An 18,593-nucleotide genomic window follows, 5' to 3' on the forward strand; every position below is an offset into this window, starting at 1 on the left:
TGTTAAACAGCCACCACTAACATTGAGTGGCTACTGCCAACACACTGTCAATGCCACTGACTCTACTCCAGCCACTTTAATCATGGGAATTGATGGGAAATGATGTAAATATATCACTAGCCACTTTAAACAATGCTACCTTATATAATGTTACTTACCCTACATTATTCATCTCATATGCATACGTAGATACTGTACTCTATATCATCGACTGCATCCTTATGTAATACATGTATCACTAGCCACTTTAACTATGCCACTTGGTTTACATACTCATCTCATATGTATATACTGTACTCGATATCATCTACTGTATCTTGCCTATGCTGCTCTGTACCATCACTCATTCATATATCCTTATGTACATATTCTTTATCCCCTTACACTGTGTATAAGACAGTAGTTTTTTGGGGAATTGTTAGTTAGATTACTTGTTCGTTATTACTGCATTGTCGGAACTAGAAGCACAAGCATTTCGCTACACTCGCATTAACATCTGCTAACCATGTGTATGTGACAAATAAATTTGATTTGATTTGTTGTAGAGCCCATAGAAAGAGTACAATAAACCACATCGGGACCAAATCAGGAAACTAACAAGCAAAGTATGAGTTGGCACTAACGCTCAATACATATCCTATTGTCTTGGCACACCAATAATACACACTGGCCTCGAGATTTCAGCCTGTTTTGGTGAGAAGGAGTTTTGGCCTTCCATTGTGACATCAACATGCTGTAAAATGAGTTAATAGACCAATAGGAAAGAGTTTAAAACCTTATGTTCAGTGTTCAGAAATTGCTCTTTGCTCTTTTTACCATTTAATTGAAAACAATCACAGGTAGATACTTAATTGTTGCCCACAAATGATTTGATATTGAGATAAAAATTGGACCTTTAACAAGGCTTCTTCCAATGACCAGATCATCCACAGGCTAATTTGCCTAGCATCCTGGCAACACTGAAGGTTAATGCACTTCAAGGGTTGGGAAACCCTGCTTTTACATGATATACAATAAATGTAAATTAGTATTATCTAGACTGTAGGATGTACTGTATGGGTGCTTCCCAAATAGTACATTATTCCCCTCGGGCAAAATTTGTGCTCTAAAATAGGTTACAGGGTGCCATTTGGGAGGCAGACATACTGTAGCAGAGGCTCTGCATCAAGGCCACTCTACTCACCAGCTGCAGGAAGGTGAGGTAGCGCTTCCACCAAAGATATCTCTGCATATGAGGCCCTAGAACTGCTAGCCAGTAGTACAGATACTTTTGGCCATGTAGTGTATGTGGACATCCCTTCAAATGAGTGGATTCAGCTATTTCAGCCACACCCGTTGCTAACAGGTGTATAAAATTGAGCACACCGCCACACAAGCTCACAAAACAGGACCGGCCGAGTGCTGAAGCGCGTAGCGAGTAAAAATCGCCTGTCCTCGGTTGCAACACTCACTACCGAGTTGCAAGCTGCCTCTGGAAGCAACGTCAGCACAAGAACTGATCGTCTGGAGCTTCATGAAATGGGTTTTGATGACCGAGCAGCCGCACACAAGCCTAAGATCACCATGCACAATGCCAATCGTTAGCTGGAGTGGTGTAAAGCTCACTGTCATTGGACTCTTGGGCAGTGGATACGCGTTCTGGAGTGATGAATCATGCTTCACTATCTGGCAGTCCGACAGACAAATCTGGGTTTGGCGGATTCCAGGAGAACTTTACCTGCCAACAGTAAAGTTTGGTGGAGGAGGAATAATGGTCTGGGGCTGATTTTCATGGTTTGGGCGAGGCCCCTTAGTTCCATTGAAGGGAAATTTTTATGCTACAGCATACAATGACATTCTAGTCGATTCTGTGCTTTCAACTTTGTGGCAAAAGTTGACAAGTTGACAGCATGACAAAGTGAGGTCCATACAGAAATGGTTTGTCGAGATCGGTGTAGAAGAACCTGATTGGCCTGAATAAAGCCTGACCTCAACCCAATCAAACCCCTTTGGGATGAATTGTAACGGCGACTGTGAGCCAGGCCCAACATCAGTGCCCAATCTCACTAATGCTCTTCTGGCTGAATGGAAGCAAGTCCCCGCAGCAGCCTTCCCAGAAGAGTGGAGGCTGTTATAGCAGCAAAGGGCGTGATTTTTTTTCCATGATTTTGGAATGAGATGTTAGACGAACAGGTGTCCACATACTTTTGGCCATGTAGTCTATATCACCACATGCACCAATGAGTTGATAAGGCCTATAAGGAAGCCTGGAGGGAGGAAGACACAAAATACCCAGAGAATTTGCTATTCCTTCCGTGGTATGTTTATAGTTATTCACTGTTTTAATACAAGGTCAGTTGTGTTTAACTTGTTTCTAAAGCTGGGATTTAATATTGAATAGCAACGTCTTGATTTAATCTCAAAGTGTGACTAACCGCCCATCTGTCTGTCTTAGGACATGCGATGTGAAATAAAATAGCCAGGCTGTGTTTACTATCTTTAAACCAAAAGGAGGGCAAATGCTGCACCAAGATGCACTGCCAGCTGTTTTCTGCAAACTCACCGCCATTTTAAACAAATTATAGAGCATCTCAGTGTCAAAAGCTTGTCTTAATCTTTGCCATTCTGTTCCAATCCTTGCTAGTCTAGTTTGATCACCGCTGCTTTCACCGTGGCAAATGTCTTTTTCAAATAGCAGGGGCAGGAAACAGTTCCAAGGACAATGTGGGTATGGTTGCATGTGTTCCAGACTCATTGAAATGTCAGGTGCATTTCAGTGCGTGGGTGTGTGCACTGTATATCTCCAGAAGAACAAGTATGAAAAGCTTAATCATTCTTTCAACCAAGACCGAGCAAGAAGCAGATACAAGAAATAGATTGTGCAGTGTCATACTGTTACAGACAGGAGATTATTGTCTGTGTCTATCACCGGGTAAATTAAACACTGCCCCTGCTGTAGTGATGTGAATGGGACGTACTCCTGCCACGTACTTGACCCCAGCCCACCAGTTGAAGATCATGGTGCCGTGGCGGTAGACATGTAGGAAGGTCAAGTGACTGTTCTTCTTCCTCAGGATGAAGAACACCAGGAAGAGACATGTCATATTTGTGTAATTAACATGACAGTTACACAAGAGTATGACAAGAAATACCGAAAACAAATCCTCAGGAGTTAGCTACATTTACAGACATTAGTCACATAGACAGCACATAAATTGTCTTGATAGAAGAGATGTAAATATAGTCCAAGTGGTGCGGCTTACACCGTTTTTGCTTCAACCCGGGATAGTAGAATCCCCAACGTGTACTTACAATATCACTGAGCTCGATGACTTTGGAGGAGTAAAACCACCAGCAGACCTTGGCCATCTGTTCAGAACACAGAGAGAAGGCATTTCAGCAGTAGTTGTAGGTTGGAAATCATTTAGATATGTCTATCAAGGCAATTGCAATGCATTGCAGTGGATGATATGAGACACACTTTGTTGCCCACATTACATTTTTGTATTTATTTCACCTTTATTTAACCAGGTAGGCTAGTGGAGAACTGAGCTGGTGCTGTAGTCCACAGGCCGACATAATAAACTATAGTTTGCCAACCAGGATGACGCTGTGAACTGAGGAAGAAAGAAAATATGTTTTTCTTTTGAGTTAAAGCCTACGGGTACATGTTTTATAAGCATATCATTTTAATTGGATAATGTACCTCTAACCCCCCCCAACCCAAAGAATTACTGAACAAATACATATTTTCTCAACAACAACACAAATAAAGAAGACTTTTATGTCCTGAGCATCCAGATAAGATTGTTCCCTGGGAAGAGGGTGAGAAATGAACGATCCATAGCACAGGTATGATTTCAATTACGCGATTCATTGGCGAAGGGCACAGTACAAAGCTAATTATAGGCTACTTTTCAAAGTAGTTTCCGTGGAAAATATTGCCAAAACATTTAAACACCATGCCGTAAGCAGCAATATTAAGTAACCTTGTTGCAACTGTTGAACAAGAAGCTATAATATGACTGTTAAACAGCCATCAATAACACAGAGAGGCTGCTGCCTACATAGACTTGAAATCATTGGCCACTTTAATAAATGAATCACTAGTCACTTTAATAATGTTTACATATGTTGCATTACTCATCTCATATGTATATACTTTATTTTATACCATCTACTGCATCTTGCCTCTACCGCTCGGCCATCGCTCATCCATATATGTCTGTCTATATTCTTATTCCATCCCTTTACTTAGATTTGTGTGTATTAGGTCATTGTTGTGGAATTGTTATATTACTTGTTAGATATTACTGCACCGTCGGAACTAGAAGCCCAAGCATTTCGCTACACTCGCAAAAACATCTGCTAACCATGTGTATGTGACCATTAAAATGAGATTTGATTTATAATATTATTTGTGACCCTGTGAATAAATAAACAATCCAATTATAAAATAAAAAAAGGAAGAAAAATGTTAAAATACTATACGTTTACAGGTAGAGAAATAGCTAATCATCATCATCACATATTTACACATAACAAGGATATAGATAAGTACTGTGTGCAATAGATCTAAAGCATCCAAGATGGGTAAAATAGCTACAAGTTGTCCATGTGTTCCCCTGTTTCCATACCTCATAGAACATGCAGGCAGACATGCAGACCATGGTAAAGTTGTAAACGATGAGCACAGGCTGAGGTTGACTGGCTGTCTGAGCCATCAGCTTGGGGCCCACCCCTATGAGGAGCAGGTAACACATGAAGATGCAGGTGATTGGCACAGGTGAAGGACATAGAGACAGCATTACTATGGTCTAAGAAATTGGTATTGTACTGAGATCTTCAGTGAACACTGTGTCTGGTTTTAGAAGCACAGAAGAAGACTTAGTTACCTCTATTCTCTAGCACCCATTGGTAGAACAGTTTGATTTTCTGCCATGTTGTGGCCATACCTAAACGCTGCAAAAATGCATTATGTGATTAGTTATATTCAGTTACCAATTTACATTACATAAAGGCAACCCTGATTAATGAAACTACAATAAATAACTCCTAGAAGTTTACCCCATTTCACCACTCATATACCATTCCTCATATGGAAATGTCTATGCTGCACAGGACAGTACTGCCATCTAACGTCAGATTGGTAAATTATGGAATGGGACACAATTGTAAAAACCTGCACAGAAATACCCGACAGCTACTTATACCAGATCCACTGAAGCATGGCAGCCGTTTTGTTGATAGTCAACTCAAGTCAGTTGGCCGGCTGGATAAGCTAAAGTAGGTTTAGCTTCTTGCTTCAGGAGGATTTAGAAAATCCCTTACACAACCACACTTATTCAACCTCCAGCCATTTCTGTTTTAATTCCCTGTCTCCTACAAAAGATTTAACATACTTTCTTTGAAGATTTCTTTCACAGAGTAACACAGCCCTATATCAAATAACAAGGTGTTGTTGGCATAAATAGTGGTGATGATGAAAGCATTTCCCTTGGCTATACCACTAGTGTCTAGACTAGAGGGGCATTCATGTTAAAATGAACACAACTTTAGTAATGACAAACGATTTTGTCATACGACAGTTATTTATAATAGGCTCTAAGTCTATATTCCGGTGCAAACTGAATAGAACGTACTTCGTAGCATGCACTCATCGACCGGTTTGCACAAATTGCTGATCTGAAGGTCGCAGACCACCGAACCATGGCATGGAGATTGTTGAATTTGTCTGCGGTCCAGCGCGCCATTCTCCCAGTGTTGACGATGATATCTGACCTGAGTTATCGCGTACCATCACCCCGCACGGCAATAAAGTAATCCATCTGCTGCGCATAGTGTTTTAGCCTATCTATTTAATGCCATGCCCACTTGTGAGCGGTTATTGAACGTGAACATTTTTTTTTAGGGTTTTAAGAATGGTGAATAGATTAGATATAGCTAGGCAGTAATATTGTCCTATTATTTGGGAAATTGATTAGTTGACATAAAGGTGAAACACTACTGACAGTGAGATGTAGCCCTGCTGCTAATTTATAATCTATGGCTCACAGATCAGTAGGAGCAAGGTAAGACTCATTCAACCGGGAATGCAGGTCACCAACCTCTCTTCTCTGGCACATCAGTAATAGAGCAGTTGTTCCTCCGTTTGAGGTCAGACTAAACCCATTTCCTCAAACAGCATTTGGAATTCCCTACTTCTGGTTGCCCCCTCCCCACTGTCTGTACTTGGTGCCTGTCTTATGTCACTTTATGCTGGTGATGTGGTCATATTCAGTTTCCTCACTGTATCCACTGACAGTAACTGAAGACAAACAAAATAAGTCCACCCTTTATGAACGTAGGAACATAACACATATTTAACTTATTTTGATTAGATTCATACATCATCATAATCATACTTTTAATTGTGCATTTAGATGAGTTATATAGAACATAGTAGGTTTAGGCTACGTGCTTGTGAATAACCACTATCTGACCATGGAACAACCAGGAACCTACATTTTGGATGCCTAAGTCTACCCTGAAGTCCAGCACCCTGCCCTGCATGGGTTCAGTGACTGTCAGTCCCATTTTCCTCAATACAGCATCTGTCTACAGACACCTCAGTAAGGTTTGCCCTGCAGACTTCATAGCAGAGTAGAACATGTCACCCGACTACATGTAGGGAAGACATACTGTATTCCAAGGGCCAAATTACTCCAGTTTACTGTACGCGTTTACTTTATCAGATACAATTGACAGGCACAGACAAAATCGAACTGAATTCATACAAAACGATTTATCAGTCAAGTCACTGACACAAGCCCCCACCACCATGCTAACTAACTGTTACTCGTCTCAGCAACGACACAGATGATGTTAATTGGAGTCCTGTTTATCTGTGTCTGACCCAGGGTTGTGGTGCTGATGATGCTGCTGGTGATGTATGTTTGGCATGTTACCACCCCCCTCAGACAACATCTGGAACTGGGTTGCTGACAGTAGCGACTTCAATCTGACACTGTACTGTCTGTCTTGTTAACAGCTATTCCTGCGCTGCTCAGAGACTCATTTCGCTGTCTGCTGTTCCACCCAGCTGAGTAACTCCATTTGGATTCCTGCATAACAATAGAACACACTAAAGTTAACAAAATAGGTACGAGCTAAAAAGACATCACCTGGGAGAGCCACAGAGCGATCTCATTATTATTCAGAATCAGTTCCCATTATAGGAAGGGGTGTTCCAGACATTCTATTCCAATGGGGGCACTACAGCAGACAGTAGCGTTTTCAAATGACGACCCAAACAGAAATGAAATGTCTGCGATTCCATTTAGAAATGTGCTTTCACTCATGGTGCAGTTGCCATAGATGCGCTTGTGGTAAGTGGCTCTGACAGCTGCATCTATATAGGGGTAGTGGAGGAAGCTGTAGGGCAGGACTGTGTGGCACGTCAGTCTCCCACATCTGTCAGCAAGAGGAGAGAGATCCATGGCTACATGAATGAGGTGTCACACCAATTACAAAGATCTCTGTAGATAGAAAATAACCTGACAGATACTTCATGCCATTGAAGTCAAAGAGCAGTGGTAAGCTTTAGATTAGTGCTGACATGTTGCCTTCAATCAATACAAGCCCATTCCTTATTCATGGAACATTTATAATTCTGAGAAATAACATGACAGTACTTGGACTTGGGCTGTCCCACAGAAGGACCCCTCTGTGATGGCTCTTACCTGTCGTATTGAAGTGAAGAGGTTATTCAGCAACTCTTGGAGGACAGTGGAAGTTGATAAATGTGCTTCTTTATTGTTTGAAGTAAAATCCAAGGCATTTCGGCCCTAAGCCTTCATCAGAGTTTTTGCTCCTCAATCCCTGCACCTTGGTTGGAGAGCGATATACTAGCAGTGTTTCATACCCTTCTTACCTGTCATATACCAGGAAGTCGTCCTTGTTTCCATGTAGGGCCTCCCAGACATCATCCTGTAGCTGGGCCTGTTGGTAGACAGGGATGTCCAGGGGGCCCTCCTCTTCAGTTCCCAGTACATGGCTCAGGACTGGACCTCCCGTTCATTCACAATAAGGAAAGACGTGTCGGTCAGGTTGCTGCGGAGCAGCTTGTCATGCAGGCCTTCTAGTCTACTCAGCGGGACAAAGATAGGGCAAACGTGATACAGATGCCGATATTTACTCCTCCCCATTCTATCTTCATTTGGATATTGGATATTTGGGGAGGCAGCTCTTAACAATTTTCTGAAATGGATCACCAGCAGCATTTCATCAACATCAATTTGTTTGAAAATACATTACCGCATCCTTATGATTTCCCCCAAAATCTTTCCAGTGGTATAATAACAGTATGTTACAGTAGGTAAAAGTACAGTAATTATGCCAGGCAGATTCTGAAGACTTCTCTCTTACTTGGAGGCCTGTGTGAGGCAGAAGTGTCAGCAGGCTTTCAGTAGAGCCAGAACAACTACATTTCCAAGCAGCCCCTTCATGGGGGCCCCATGGCCCTTGATCTCACAGCGCGGTGCCGGCTTACAGATCTTGGAGGCATCATTGTCCCCTTCTACTAACAGAGGCGATGCCCATAGGAGCCCTGGCAGAGCAGCACACAGCCTCAGAGTAAAGAGACCCTGCATCATCTTCTCCCAACCTCACCTAAAAAGAGTTCCAGGAGAGAGGGCAATGTCAGAAGCTCATTTTCAGATTTGATTCTCATTGCAAATCTTCAAATGCATCTCTAGCAAGGAAAATAGCTATAGTCTCTGCTAAGTACAGTATGCAATTAAAATAAACGACTGAATGACATAACTGGACTGACCTAGTTGAGGCTCTCTTCTGCTCGACACAACTAACCGAGTGTTACACTGCTGTTTTTAAGCTTTCAAGTCTCATTGCAAAGGGTCTGAAAACTTGTAAATAAGGTATTTTTATAATTTTTTTTATAGATTAGCAAACATTTTTAAAAACCTGTTTTCGCTTTGTCATTATGGGGTATTGATGAGGAAAATGTTATATTTGATCCATTTTAGAACAAGGCTGTAACGTAACAAAATGTGTAAAAAGTTAAGGAGTCTGAATACTTTCCAATTGCACTGTAGTTCCTGTAACATGAATCAGTTTCATAGAATCTAGTCATCACAGTACTATGAGTAAGGTATTGTCTCCTGTGCAAAATAATGTTTCACCCTTTATTGTAGTGATAAATGTGAATACTTCAACACCCCAAAAAATTAAAGCCACAAGCAGCCTACTTAAAATATTTATTTATTCTTCTTCTACAGTACCGTTGTTTTGATCAATCAGAGTATACTCGTGTGCCCCTTTAGTATGTTGTCTACAAACCTCCTCCCACCAAGAGGTTCTGCTTTCTAGCAAATATCCCATTAGTGATTGTAACAAAATAAGCCTCAGGTTATTCAGCCTGAGTTCAGGGGACACAGCTAGTATACAATGCAGGCACCACAGTTCTCCAAAGGCTGTACACGGCACTGCAGTTTCCAAATGCAGCTAAACTGATTCCCATGACAAAATACAACCTACTCCTCCAATTTGTCCACTTAACATAAGTGACATTCGGGGGGGGGCAAATAAAAACTCTGCAAACAGTGGTTAGAATTCTGCTCTTCCTTAGTATTTGTCAAAACATTCTCAGCAATAAAATTAAAGGCCATCTGCAGTACAGCAAATGATTAGCTTCTGAATTATGGCCCCATATTGAGCACAGAAAGGTGGCTTGATATTGCAGCTTAAAAGCATTAGGCAGATGACTGCTGCTCTTTATTGTTTTGATGAAGGTTATGTTTCCTACCCAAAATAAACACCTAATTCTTTAGCAGAAGTAAACCATTCTGAAAACCACTTGTGAAACCAAGTCCAAAACCAAGAATGTCAAAATCACGAAGTACCCCTTTAAAGCAATGAGGCCCTTTATCTACTTCCCCAGAGTCAGATATACAAATGGTATCCATAAGTTTGTCTCTGTGTCCTGAGGTATCCCTTCAAAACGTGTTCTTGGTTTTGGACTTGGTTTCTCATTTTATCCCGGGAGCCACATCCGGTCTTCATCATGGCCTGGTGGGCCGCACTGAAAATTTGATATAGCGTCAAAATTTGCTAACATTGTCCTCAATCCATCATTTTTGGAATTGTCAATGCTCCCTAATTATCTAGCTTTAATTTGTTTGTTTTTTATTAGCGAGCTAGACAGTCATAAAACTGGATGAATGTAAAGGTCCTTTATAATAATTTAAAATTGGTTTTAATCATTTTAAAGTATATGGAGTTTGTTCCTCCCAACTATTTAAAAAATATATACTTATTTTTCCTCAAACCCCCCCCGGGCCGTATGTTTGACACCCCTGCATTAACACACACATCTCCCATTGTGCATACGCTTCCAAATTTTCTCCACCACATAGGCCTACTAGCTGTCATACAGTCAGTCTTTGCTCTATTGTCCTGTAATTTTGCATTGCATTATTCCAAAATGAAACACATTGAAATAAATAAATAAAAAATCTTTCATGAGATCACTCCAATGAAAGCCTCATCGTCCCCATCTCCCTCTGGACTATCACATGTGGATATGATTCCTAGACCTAGCTCTGCCAGCTCATCACACCCCATGGCTGTCGTCACCATGATTTTGTTATCCAGGCGGTTGCATAAAGTTCTATAAGATGGCAGGGGGTAGCCTAACTCCCGGAGGAATTCATAACCCTTGCCACCGACCGCACATCGGATCTTACGGGCCTTCAGCACTGTCTCGTGGGACCACACAGCTCTCCGGGAACGCTTGGTCAGTGTCAGGGCGCGGATCTGGTCTTCATACAGAAATGTCTGGAGGCCCCTCTCTATTCTGTCCAGTCTGAACATCCGCTTTTTCATTTCCTCTACCTACACAAAAGAAGAGAACATACATGTTGAAGTGTTGTCTTTTCAAAGATTTTCACAAAACGGTGTTGTTCTTACCTGTAAAATCATTCTATTAACTAAAAGACTGAAGGGTCCATTGCATAATTGCGCATAACAATAACTTCCAATGAAAAAGTTTGAATGGAGAAAGTTGTTTTATCTAATATGAGGCAATAGTTTGAAATTGTTGAGAAAAAGGAGCTACCACCACACCTCTTTCTGTAATCTGGCTGTGTGTTGCATTTCTTGTTCCAGCAGTGTTCTGTAATGTTGACAATGGATGCAGGGACGTTCCTCTGCCTTGTGTAGTTCATCAGCATCATCTTCCTCCATGCCCAGAGTCGTTTTCCGTCGTGCGTAGCCATGATCCCCCACATTGAGATCCCTCTCCACTAGATAGACAGAGCATTAACAACACATTTGACTCAGTCATTTGATCCACTGTTACGATCAGGAACAGTTGTGTGTTAGATCAACAGGACCAACATTTGCATTAGGCTTCTATCTGACAAATTGTGTGCTATCTGGTAATCTATCAATATTTAATTTCACTTTTGTTAATGTGATTTTGAAATAAATAAAAAGTTAAGTTACCTGGCTCTGGCTTGAGTGGTAGCACTATCTGTGGGTTTACGGGAAAAGGTGGATCTCGCACATTGAAAAGAGTGGGGACGGCATTTGGTTTCAGCTTCTTTCCCCCTGCTGGCGACCTGGCGATTTCTTCAAACTGACTCAGCTCAAAATGGTCCTGCGAGAAGACATAGCTGTATGTTTAACGTTAGCTGGCTACATACATATCGATGTATTTTCTCTTGGTGCATTATATTGCACTAAAATCAACTAATAACGTTATGATATTAAATGTGTTGGCAAACTTGTCAACATGTTTTGTCCTAATTTGGAGTTAGGAAACTGTTTACTGATGGACCTAGCTAGCTAGCCAGTAATGTTAGCCACCCATAAAAAAACTTGCCTGACACAGTCTGGAATGTGGAGTTGGTAAAAAATTACGCCGGCAGTTTACAAGCCATTTCTTCTTACGTATAGGCTCTTTTGGAAAACGAAACAGTTGCTTCCCAATTGTTGTTGAGTTTGAGCAATTTGGAGCGGAGCACCCACCCATATCTAGCGAGCTAACAAGTCAAAACAGCTAAATATAGCTAGCAAGCTAACCATCAGCCAGTGTTGTTGGCAATGCAATCGAACGACACAGCTAACTAGCATGTAGCTTGGTGAGGCTAATGCTACCAGAACGTTACACTTGTTCTCATAGGAAACAAAACACCAAATACAGAATGTGGTGAAACATGATCTCATCCCAACCATTAACAAAAATATTAAGCGATGCCGAAAAAATATTAAATTGCAAAGAAAGTAAATTCCGACTGTTTGAGCCAAAATGGCGCATTTGCCCCAACGGTTGTTTGCTGGCGTCACCGGTATTCGTTATCCAAGTAACTGCCTGCTTCAAATATTTTTTCAAGATTAGTAAATACAACATCTCACGCATTAAAATTCGAATTATGGTGACTAAGAAAAAACACCATATTTTTTGTCGATATTGTCCCCATATTGAAAATTAAGTGATTACAGAAAGGTAAAAACAAATATTTTCAAAAACATAAACGGTCCACGCGTACTGGGGTCCTTTGTGTGTTGACGGAAAATCTGAGAGGGCCTATTCAGACCACTTTAGAATATTTGCAGTTTTAAACTACGCTTCATTTTCCCCATGAATTTGGATCATTCCAACTGGGATAACGTGAAGAATATCGCATACTAGTGAACAGAACGCTTTCATTGGACAACCGAAAACACCATGCAATGAGCTCCCCGGCCATTCAATAAGTCTAGTCACTCGATCCCACTGTCTTCAGCTAACATTAGCTTAGCTATCTAGCCAACGTTAGAATACAGACGTCGAACATTTTGGTTGTGCTCAAATATTTACCAGGTAGCTATGACATCCTCCATGGTAGTCCCTGTTATTGATGTGCAGAATGATAATTTCAAAGAACTGTGGCCTGCTATGGTCCTTGCAATCAAGACGGCCTCCTTCATTGCACTGGATACGGTAAGTGTCGCATCAAGTTACAGCGAGTTTAGTCGAAAAAAAATAGCTAGCTACGTACATGGTCTTCTATATGTAATTATATGGGCCCAACAACCGTTATGTAGGTCTGTTGACACTAATAATGTAATTCTGTCTGCATGTTTTGTTTCAGGAATTGAGTGGCCTTGGAAATAGAAAAGCTTTGCTGGCAGAGTGAGTATGGTTGTTTTATTAATTTAAATTTAATCTGGATTTTTCTCATTATATCTCAATCTCAAGTGATGCATTGGATCTATCTCTGTTTTTATTTTAAGATGCATAGAGGACCGTTACAAAGCCATATGCAATGCAGCTCGCACACGCTCCATTCTCTCCCTTGGGTTTGCTTGTTATAAGAAACTTGAAAACAAGGTAACGGTCTCCTTTGCACATTGACATTCAGAAAGCTAAATGTACAGTTTGACATTAATTGATGTCTTATCTCTCTCCAGGATGATGATGATACGTACCTTGTGCAGGTGTACAACCTGACATTGCTCTGCAGTGAGGAGTACGTAATTGAACCACAGTCCGTGCAGTTCCTGGTGCAACATGGATTTGACTTCAACAAACAATATGCTGAAGGTGTCCCTTATCTCAGGGGCAATGACAGGGTGAGATCAAGATCTTGTTGTTAATCGCTCAGATCCACAGAGACAAATGCACACGTTTAAACGATACTAGGCCACAGCATTTATTTTGTGGACTATTCCTAATTGTTACCTTTAAGTGGTGAAGTGATCCAGTGTTCTATTCCTTTCTTGTATCCAGAGAGTGGATGCCCATGGAATGAACATGAGGATGCTGTTTGTGGAACTCCTACGGGCTCGCAAGCCTTTGGTGCTGCACAATGGCTTGATTGACATGGTGTTCCTTTATCAGTGCTTCTATGCCCAACTGCCAGATAAACTAGGCACGTTCACTGCTGACTTGTCCCAGATGTTCCCTGCTGGGATCTATGACACCAAGTACGCTACAGAGTATGAGCTGCGCTTTGCTGCCTCTTACCTTGAGTATGCCTACAAGAAGTGGTTAGTATAGTAAATACTAATATATTCCGGGCTCAATTCAATCACATCCGCATAGCGATTGTTTTGACATGTCGGAAGTGAAAATGCATTGGAGCGCACAAATCCACAAGTGGCTCCCGGCATAATACCTAAAGCGGACACTGCCATTGGCTGCACGTAGTCGCATTAACAAAAATCCCCATGCAGCCTTGTTTACAAGTTTGAACGCTGGAACTTTATGTAATATACACCTAGATTAGGCTGATAAATCGGTAAATAATACAGATTTCTTTCAATTAGATTGTAATTATTTCTATATAGCCTATACTTTCCCGTGCTGAACTTCTAACGGGAGTAGGGAGGGTGTGGCTGCAAGAGCAGCTGCTCACTGATTTTGACTGAGCCAATGCAGTTCCACCTCTGACAACGTCAAAACATCCGCTATGCAGGTGTCTGCTATTGCCAGTTAACGCTTGATCTGATAGACTAAGGCCTAAATTAAATCTGACCGTAAAGCTGTGGTAGTATATCAGTGCTGTTTGCCACACCATTTTGATAAGTACAGTGCATTCTGAAAGTTTTCCCGACCCCTTGACTTCTTCCACATTTTGTTACAGCCTTATTCTAGAATGGATTAAATTAAATGTTTTCCTGATCAATCTACACACAATATCCCATAATGACAAAGTGAAAACAGGTTTTTAGAAATGTTTGCAAATGTATTAAGAACAGATCTTATTTCCATAAACATTCAGATCCTTTGCTATGAGACTCAAAATTGAGCTCATGTGTATTACCATTGATTATTCTTGACACGTTTCTACAACTTGGAGTCCACCTTTTGGTAAATTCAGTTGATTGGACATGATATGGAAAGGCACACACCTGACTATATAAAGTCCCACGGTAAGGTCTACACTGCTTGTATTTGGTACATGTGACAAAATTTGATTGGACAGTGCATGTCAGAGCAAAACATGATGTCAAAGGAATTGTCCATAGAGCTCAGAGACAGGATTGTGTCGAGGCACAGATCTGAGGGAGGGTACCAAAACATTTCTGCAGCATTGAAGGTCCCAAAGAACAGAGTGGCCTCCATCATTCTTAAATGGAATAAGTTTGGAAACTCCCAAGACTCTTCCTAGAGCTGGCCGCCCAGCCAAACTGAGCAATCGGGGAGAAGGGCCTTGTTCTGAGGGGTCGACCATGAACCCGATTGCCACTCTGACGGAGCTCTAGAGTTCCTCTGTGGGGATGGGAAAACCTTCCAGAAGGACAACCATTTCTACAGCACTCCACCAATCAGGCCTTTAAGGTTGACTGGCCAGACGGAAGCCACTCCTCCTTAAAAGGCACATGACAGCCCGCTTAGTTTGCAAAAAGGCACCTGACCATGAGAAACAAGATTCTCTGGTCTGATGAAACCAAGATTGAACTCTGGCCTGAATGACAAGCTGGAGGAACCAGGCACCATCCCTATGGTGAAGCAAGGTGGTGGCAGCATCATGCTGTGGGAATGTTTTTCAGTGGCAGGAGACTAGTCAGGATCATGGGTAAAATGAAGAGTAACCTAACAAAATGTGGAAAAAGTCAAGGGGTCTGAATACTTTCCCAATGCACTATATATGTGCCACATTTCAAGAGGTAGTTTAAGTTATTTGTGGTGGTCATTTGTTTCACAGCAAACTGGACAACAGCAAGTCGATTGAGGCTGGTGGTGGTGGACGCCATCTGTTCCTGGAGTTCTGCAAATACTCAGCGCCCCTGAGCAACTATGTGGACTATAGGCCTTGTCTAGCTGGGTTTAGCCCGGATGGACTTCTCAATGTCTGCCAGCGCTTCTCTGTAAGTAGTAGTACATCACCAGGTTCTGTTTTAAAGGATCCCTAAAATGTCTGTGCAAGGATAATCAGCACTGGGGTATTTCATATACTATTTTTATAATGGTAATGCAGTAATCAGTACCATGTTTACCACTTAGCTTGTATTTTCTGTATTTGCCAGGCCTTTGGTTGGTGCCCCAATGGGTCACAGTGTCCCTTGTCACATGACACTGACCTCATCATCCAGCACGATGAAAAGGAAAAGAAAAAGAAACGGAAGAGGAAAAGAAAGAACTCTTCTCAGGGGAAAGTTGAAGGTGCCCCCATGAGCAAGCAGCCCCATATGGAGCTAAAGCAGGACCAGGTGATCCCTGACAAAGACACCAAACCTCCCCCTCTCACAGAGCTGGTAGATGGGGCTCAGGCACAGATGCCAGAGAGCGATGAGAAGATGAAGACTAAAGTGGAGGAAGGCAACGGAGTCAGAGAGCCACAGGCTGTGTCTGCAGATGAGGAAATGAAGACAGACAAAGAGGTGGAAAGAAATGGAGTGTCAGAGCCACAGCCTCTGGCCACACCGGATGCAGAGAAGAAAGAAGAGTCCAAGAGGAAGAAGCTGGAGGGAGGTACCCACCGGGCAGGGTTTGACGCATTCATGACGGGCTACATTTTCTCCTATGCTGCCACTTTGACAGAGAGAGTAGGTAAGCCACTGAGCTCAGAGTCCTGGCTCCCAGAGTGCATGAACAAGGTTTACCTGAGTGGCAAGTCTGTCCCGATGCATATCGTCAAGAGCACATTCTCCAAGTCCTTCAAGGCTCACCTGCACAAGATGGATGTCGTGTGGGGGAAGGATGTGGTTAGCAAAGTAGAGGGAACGGTATAAAGATGAAATGGAACCAAACCTATTCCTGGTTTATAATAAAGCCTTTTTAGTTAAAGTACTTCGCTGTACATTTTAGTTTAATTTCATGCAGTATTGTTTCAATAAAGGCTTTTCCTTGGTTATGACATACATGGTGATTTGTGTCCTGAAAACTACTTGATGTGAGATTAGGCAGGCAAGCCCTTATTTCTAACGATGAGTAAAGTGTATGACTACCTTTATAGGGTCACCAAAAGAAGCAAAATATAAACATTTATTTAAGCGATTGGGAACATGTTCCTTAAACAAAGTACAACTCAAACCAGATTTGGATTAAAACAAGCGTTGTGCTAATACATGTTCATAAATCAGCCAAGACTGGAGGGGAATAAACAAAAAAGAATTTGAACAATCAATATCACAACATTGCATCCAGACAAACTGCATACAAAGCAGTAAGATGGTAAGATTTTTATAAATATCCAAATAGATCCTCTATGCAAAACAATCCTGACACAGTTTACATTTATTGCATAGAAATGTAGTGATAAACGAGATTAAACATTGTTCTTTTCAAGTGCAATTTCCTATTAAAGTAGTTACTGACTGGAGTATTTCAGTATATCAAAACAGGTGCTAAGGGAGTCATGAACCAAAGCACGAGTGAGTGAGCCATCCACACCAACTAGTGCTGTTTGCACAGCTTATACCCAACGGAGCTGCTGACCAAAAATAGGACCCACTGACAAAAGTGTGGCGGATCACACATTCAAGCCACACTCAACACATTCCTCTATACAGAGCTATAAAGTGATACTTTGGTAGATTCTGAACCAGTTTCTCTCTAAGCAGTCATCTGAAAAACAATCCTTAAAAATGTGCACACCAACATATAGGCCTGCCAAACATTTCAAAATGTTAAAGGTACGTACAAACGATCACATTTCCAGTGCTCGTGTACATTTAAACTTGTTTTACTGGTAAGTTTACTGTTTAAATGCTCTGTAATGTACATTTTTATTAGTCTCCACAAGAGACCTCAGTAGTCTGGTAAACCACTCATTAACTAGCCCTTTAATAAAAACGGTAAGGATCTATTCCCTACACCTTAGCTTGGACTCGTTCATCTGAAGCACAATCGTCCAGAACAAAAATACTACCAGTCACAATGAATCTTAAGGCAGGGATCTCAATGTTGGGAAGGCAGTGAGTATGCCGTTTTTCATTCAGACCACAACCCTTTCTCCATGTTGAGAGCGTTAGATTTGTTACTTTCATAGGTATAGTTGAAGTCAGAAGTTTACATACACTTTAGTTGGAGTCATTAAAACTTGTTTTTCAACCACTCCACAAATTTCTTGTTAACAAACTATAGTTTTGGCAAGTCGGTTAGGACATCTACTTTGTGCATGACAAGTAATATTTCCAACAATTGTTTACAGACAGATTATTTCACTGTATCACAATTCCAGTGGGTCAGAAGTTTACATACACTAAGTTGACTGTGCCTTTAAACAGCTTGGAAAATTCCAGAAAATGATGGCATGGCGTTAGAAGCTTCTGATAGCCTAATTGACAACATTTGAGTTAATTGGAAGTGTACCTGTGGATGTATTCCAAGGCCTTACTTCAAACTCAGTGCCTCTTTGCTTGAAATCATTGGAAAATCAGAAGAAATCAGCCAAGAACTCAGAAAATAAATGGTAGACCTCCACAAGTCTTGTTCATCCTTGGAGCAATTTCCAAACGCCTGAAGGTACCACGTTCATCTGTACAAACAATAGTACGCAAGTATAAACACCATGGGACCACGCAGCTGTCATACCGCTCAGGAAGGAAACGTGTTCTGTCTCCTAGAGCTGAACGTACTTTGATGCGAAAAGTGCAAATCAATCCCAGAACAACACTAAAGGACC

At 41.5% G+C, this 18,593-nt stretch overlaps 2 protein-coding genes and 1 pseudogene across 2 annotated transcripts; 1 reads left to right on the forward strand and 2 right to left on the reverse strand.

Annotated features, from left to right (window-relative positions):
- Positions 1-2,286: 2,286 nt before the first annotated feature.
- Positions 2,287-10,829, reverse strand: LOC116357765 (selenoprotein Pb-like; annotated as a pseudogene).
- LOC109872152 (THAP domain-containing protein 1-like) lies at positions 9,148-12,323 on the reverse strand. The gene is made up of 4 exons (XM_020463266.2): positions 11,861-12,323; positions 11,482-11,635; positions 11,101-11,279; positions 9,148-10,869 (listed from the first exon to the last, which is right to left on the reverse strand). The coding sequence occupies exons 1-4, from the start codon at positions 12,008-12,010 to the stop codon at positions 10,495-10,497; spliced, it is 858 nt and encodes a 285-aa protein (XP_020318855.1). The 5' UTR covers positions 12,011-12,323; the 3' UTR covers positions 9,148-10,494.
- Positions 12,276-16,827, forward strand: LOC109872151 (target of EGR1 protein 1-like). Its single transcript, XM_020463265.2, has 7 exons — positions 12,276-12,961; positions 13,113-13,153; positions 13,255-13,351; positions 13,432-13,593; positions 13,751-14,010; positions 15,672-15,834; positions 15,994-16,827. Exons 1-7 carry the CDS (start codon positions 12,848-12,850, stop codon positions 16,696-16,698), a joined length of 1,542 nt encoding a protein of 513 aa, XP_020318854.1. The 5' UTR covers positions 12,276-12,847; the 3' UTR covers positions 16,699-16,827.
- Positions 16,828-18,593: the final 1,766 nt, after the last annotated feature.

This window comes from Oncorhynchus kisutch, linkage group LG27 (assembly GCF_002021735.2).
Source record: "Oncorhynchus kisutch isolate 150728-3 linkage group LG27, Okis_V2, whole genome shotgun sequence".
NCBI lineage: Eukaryota > Metazoa > Chordata > Actinopteri > Salmoniformes > Salmonidae > Oncorhynchus > Oncorhynchus kisutch.

What these genes read in the sequence shown, in the direction of transcription:
- LOC109872151 (XM_020463265.2), top strand. Translation starts at nt 12,848, where the DNA reads ATGACATCCTCCATGGTAGTCCCTGTTATTGATGTGCAGAATGATAAT. An exon ending in AGAAAAGCTTTGCTGGCAGA is followed by an intron (nt 13,154 to 13,254) that starts GTGAGTATGGTT and finishes TTTTATTTTAAG; the next exon opens with ATGCATAGAGGACCGTTACA. An exon ending in ATAAGAAACTTGAAAACAAG is followed by an intron (nt 13,352 to 13,431) that starts GTAACGGTCTCC and finishes ATCTCTCTCCAG; the next exon opens with GATGATGATGATACGTACCT.
- LOC109872152 (XM_020463266.2), bottom strand. Translation starts at nt 12,010, where the DNA reads ATGGGTGGGTGCTCCGCTCCAAATTGCTCAAACTCAACAACAATTGGG. An exon ending in ACCACTCAAGCCAGAGCCAG is followed by an intron (nt 11,280 to 11,481) that starts GTAACTTAACTT and finishes CTGTCTATCTAG; the next exon opens with TGGAGAGGGATCTCAATGTG. An exon ending in CAGCCAGATTACAGAAAGAG is followed by an intron (nt 10,870 to 11,100) that starts GTGTGGTGGTAG and finishes TCTTTTGTGTAG; the next exon opens with GTAGAGGAAATGAAAAAGCG.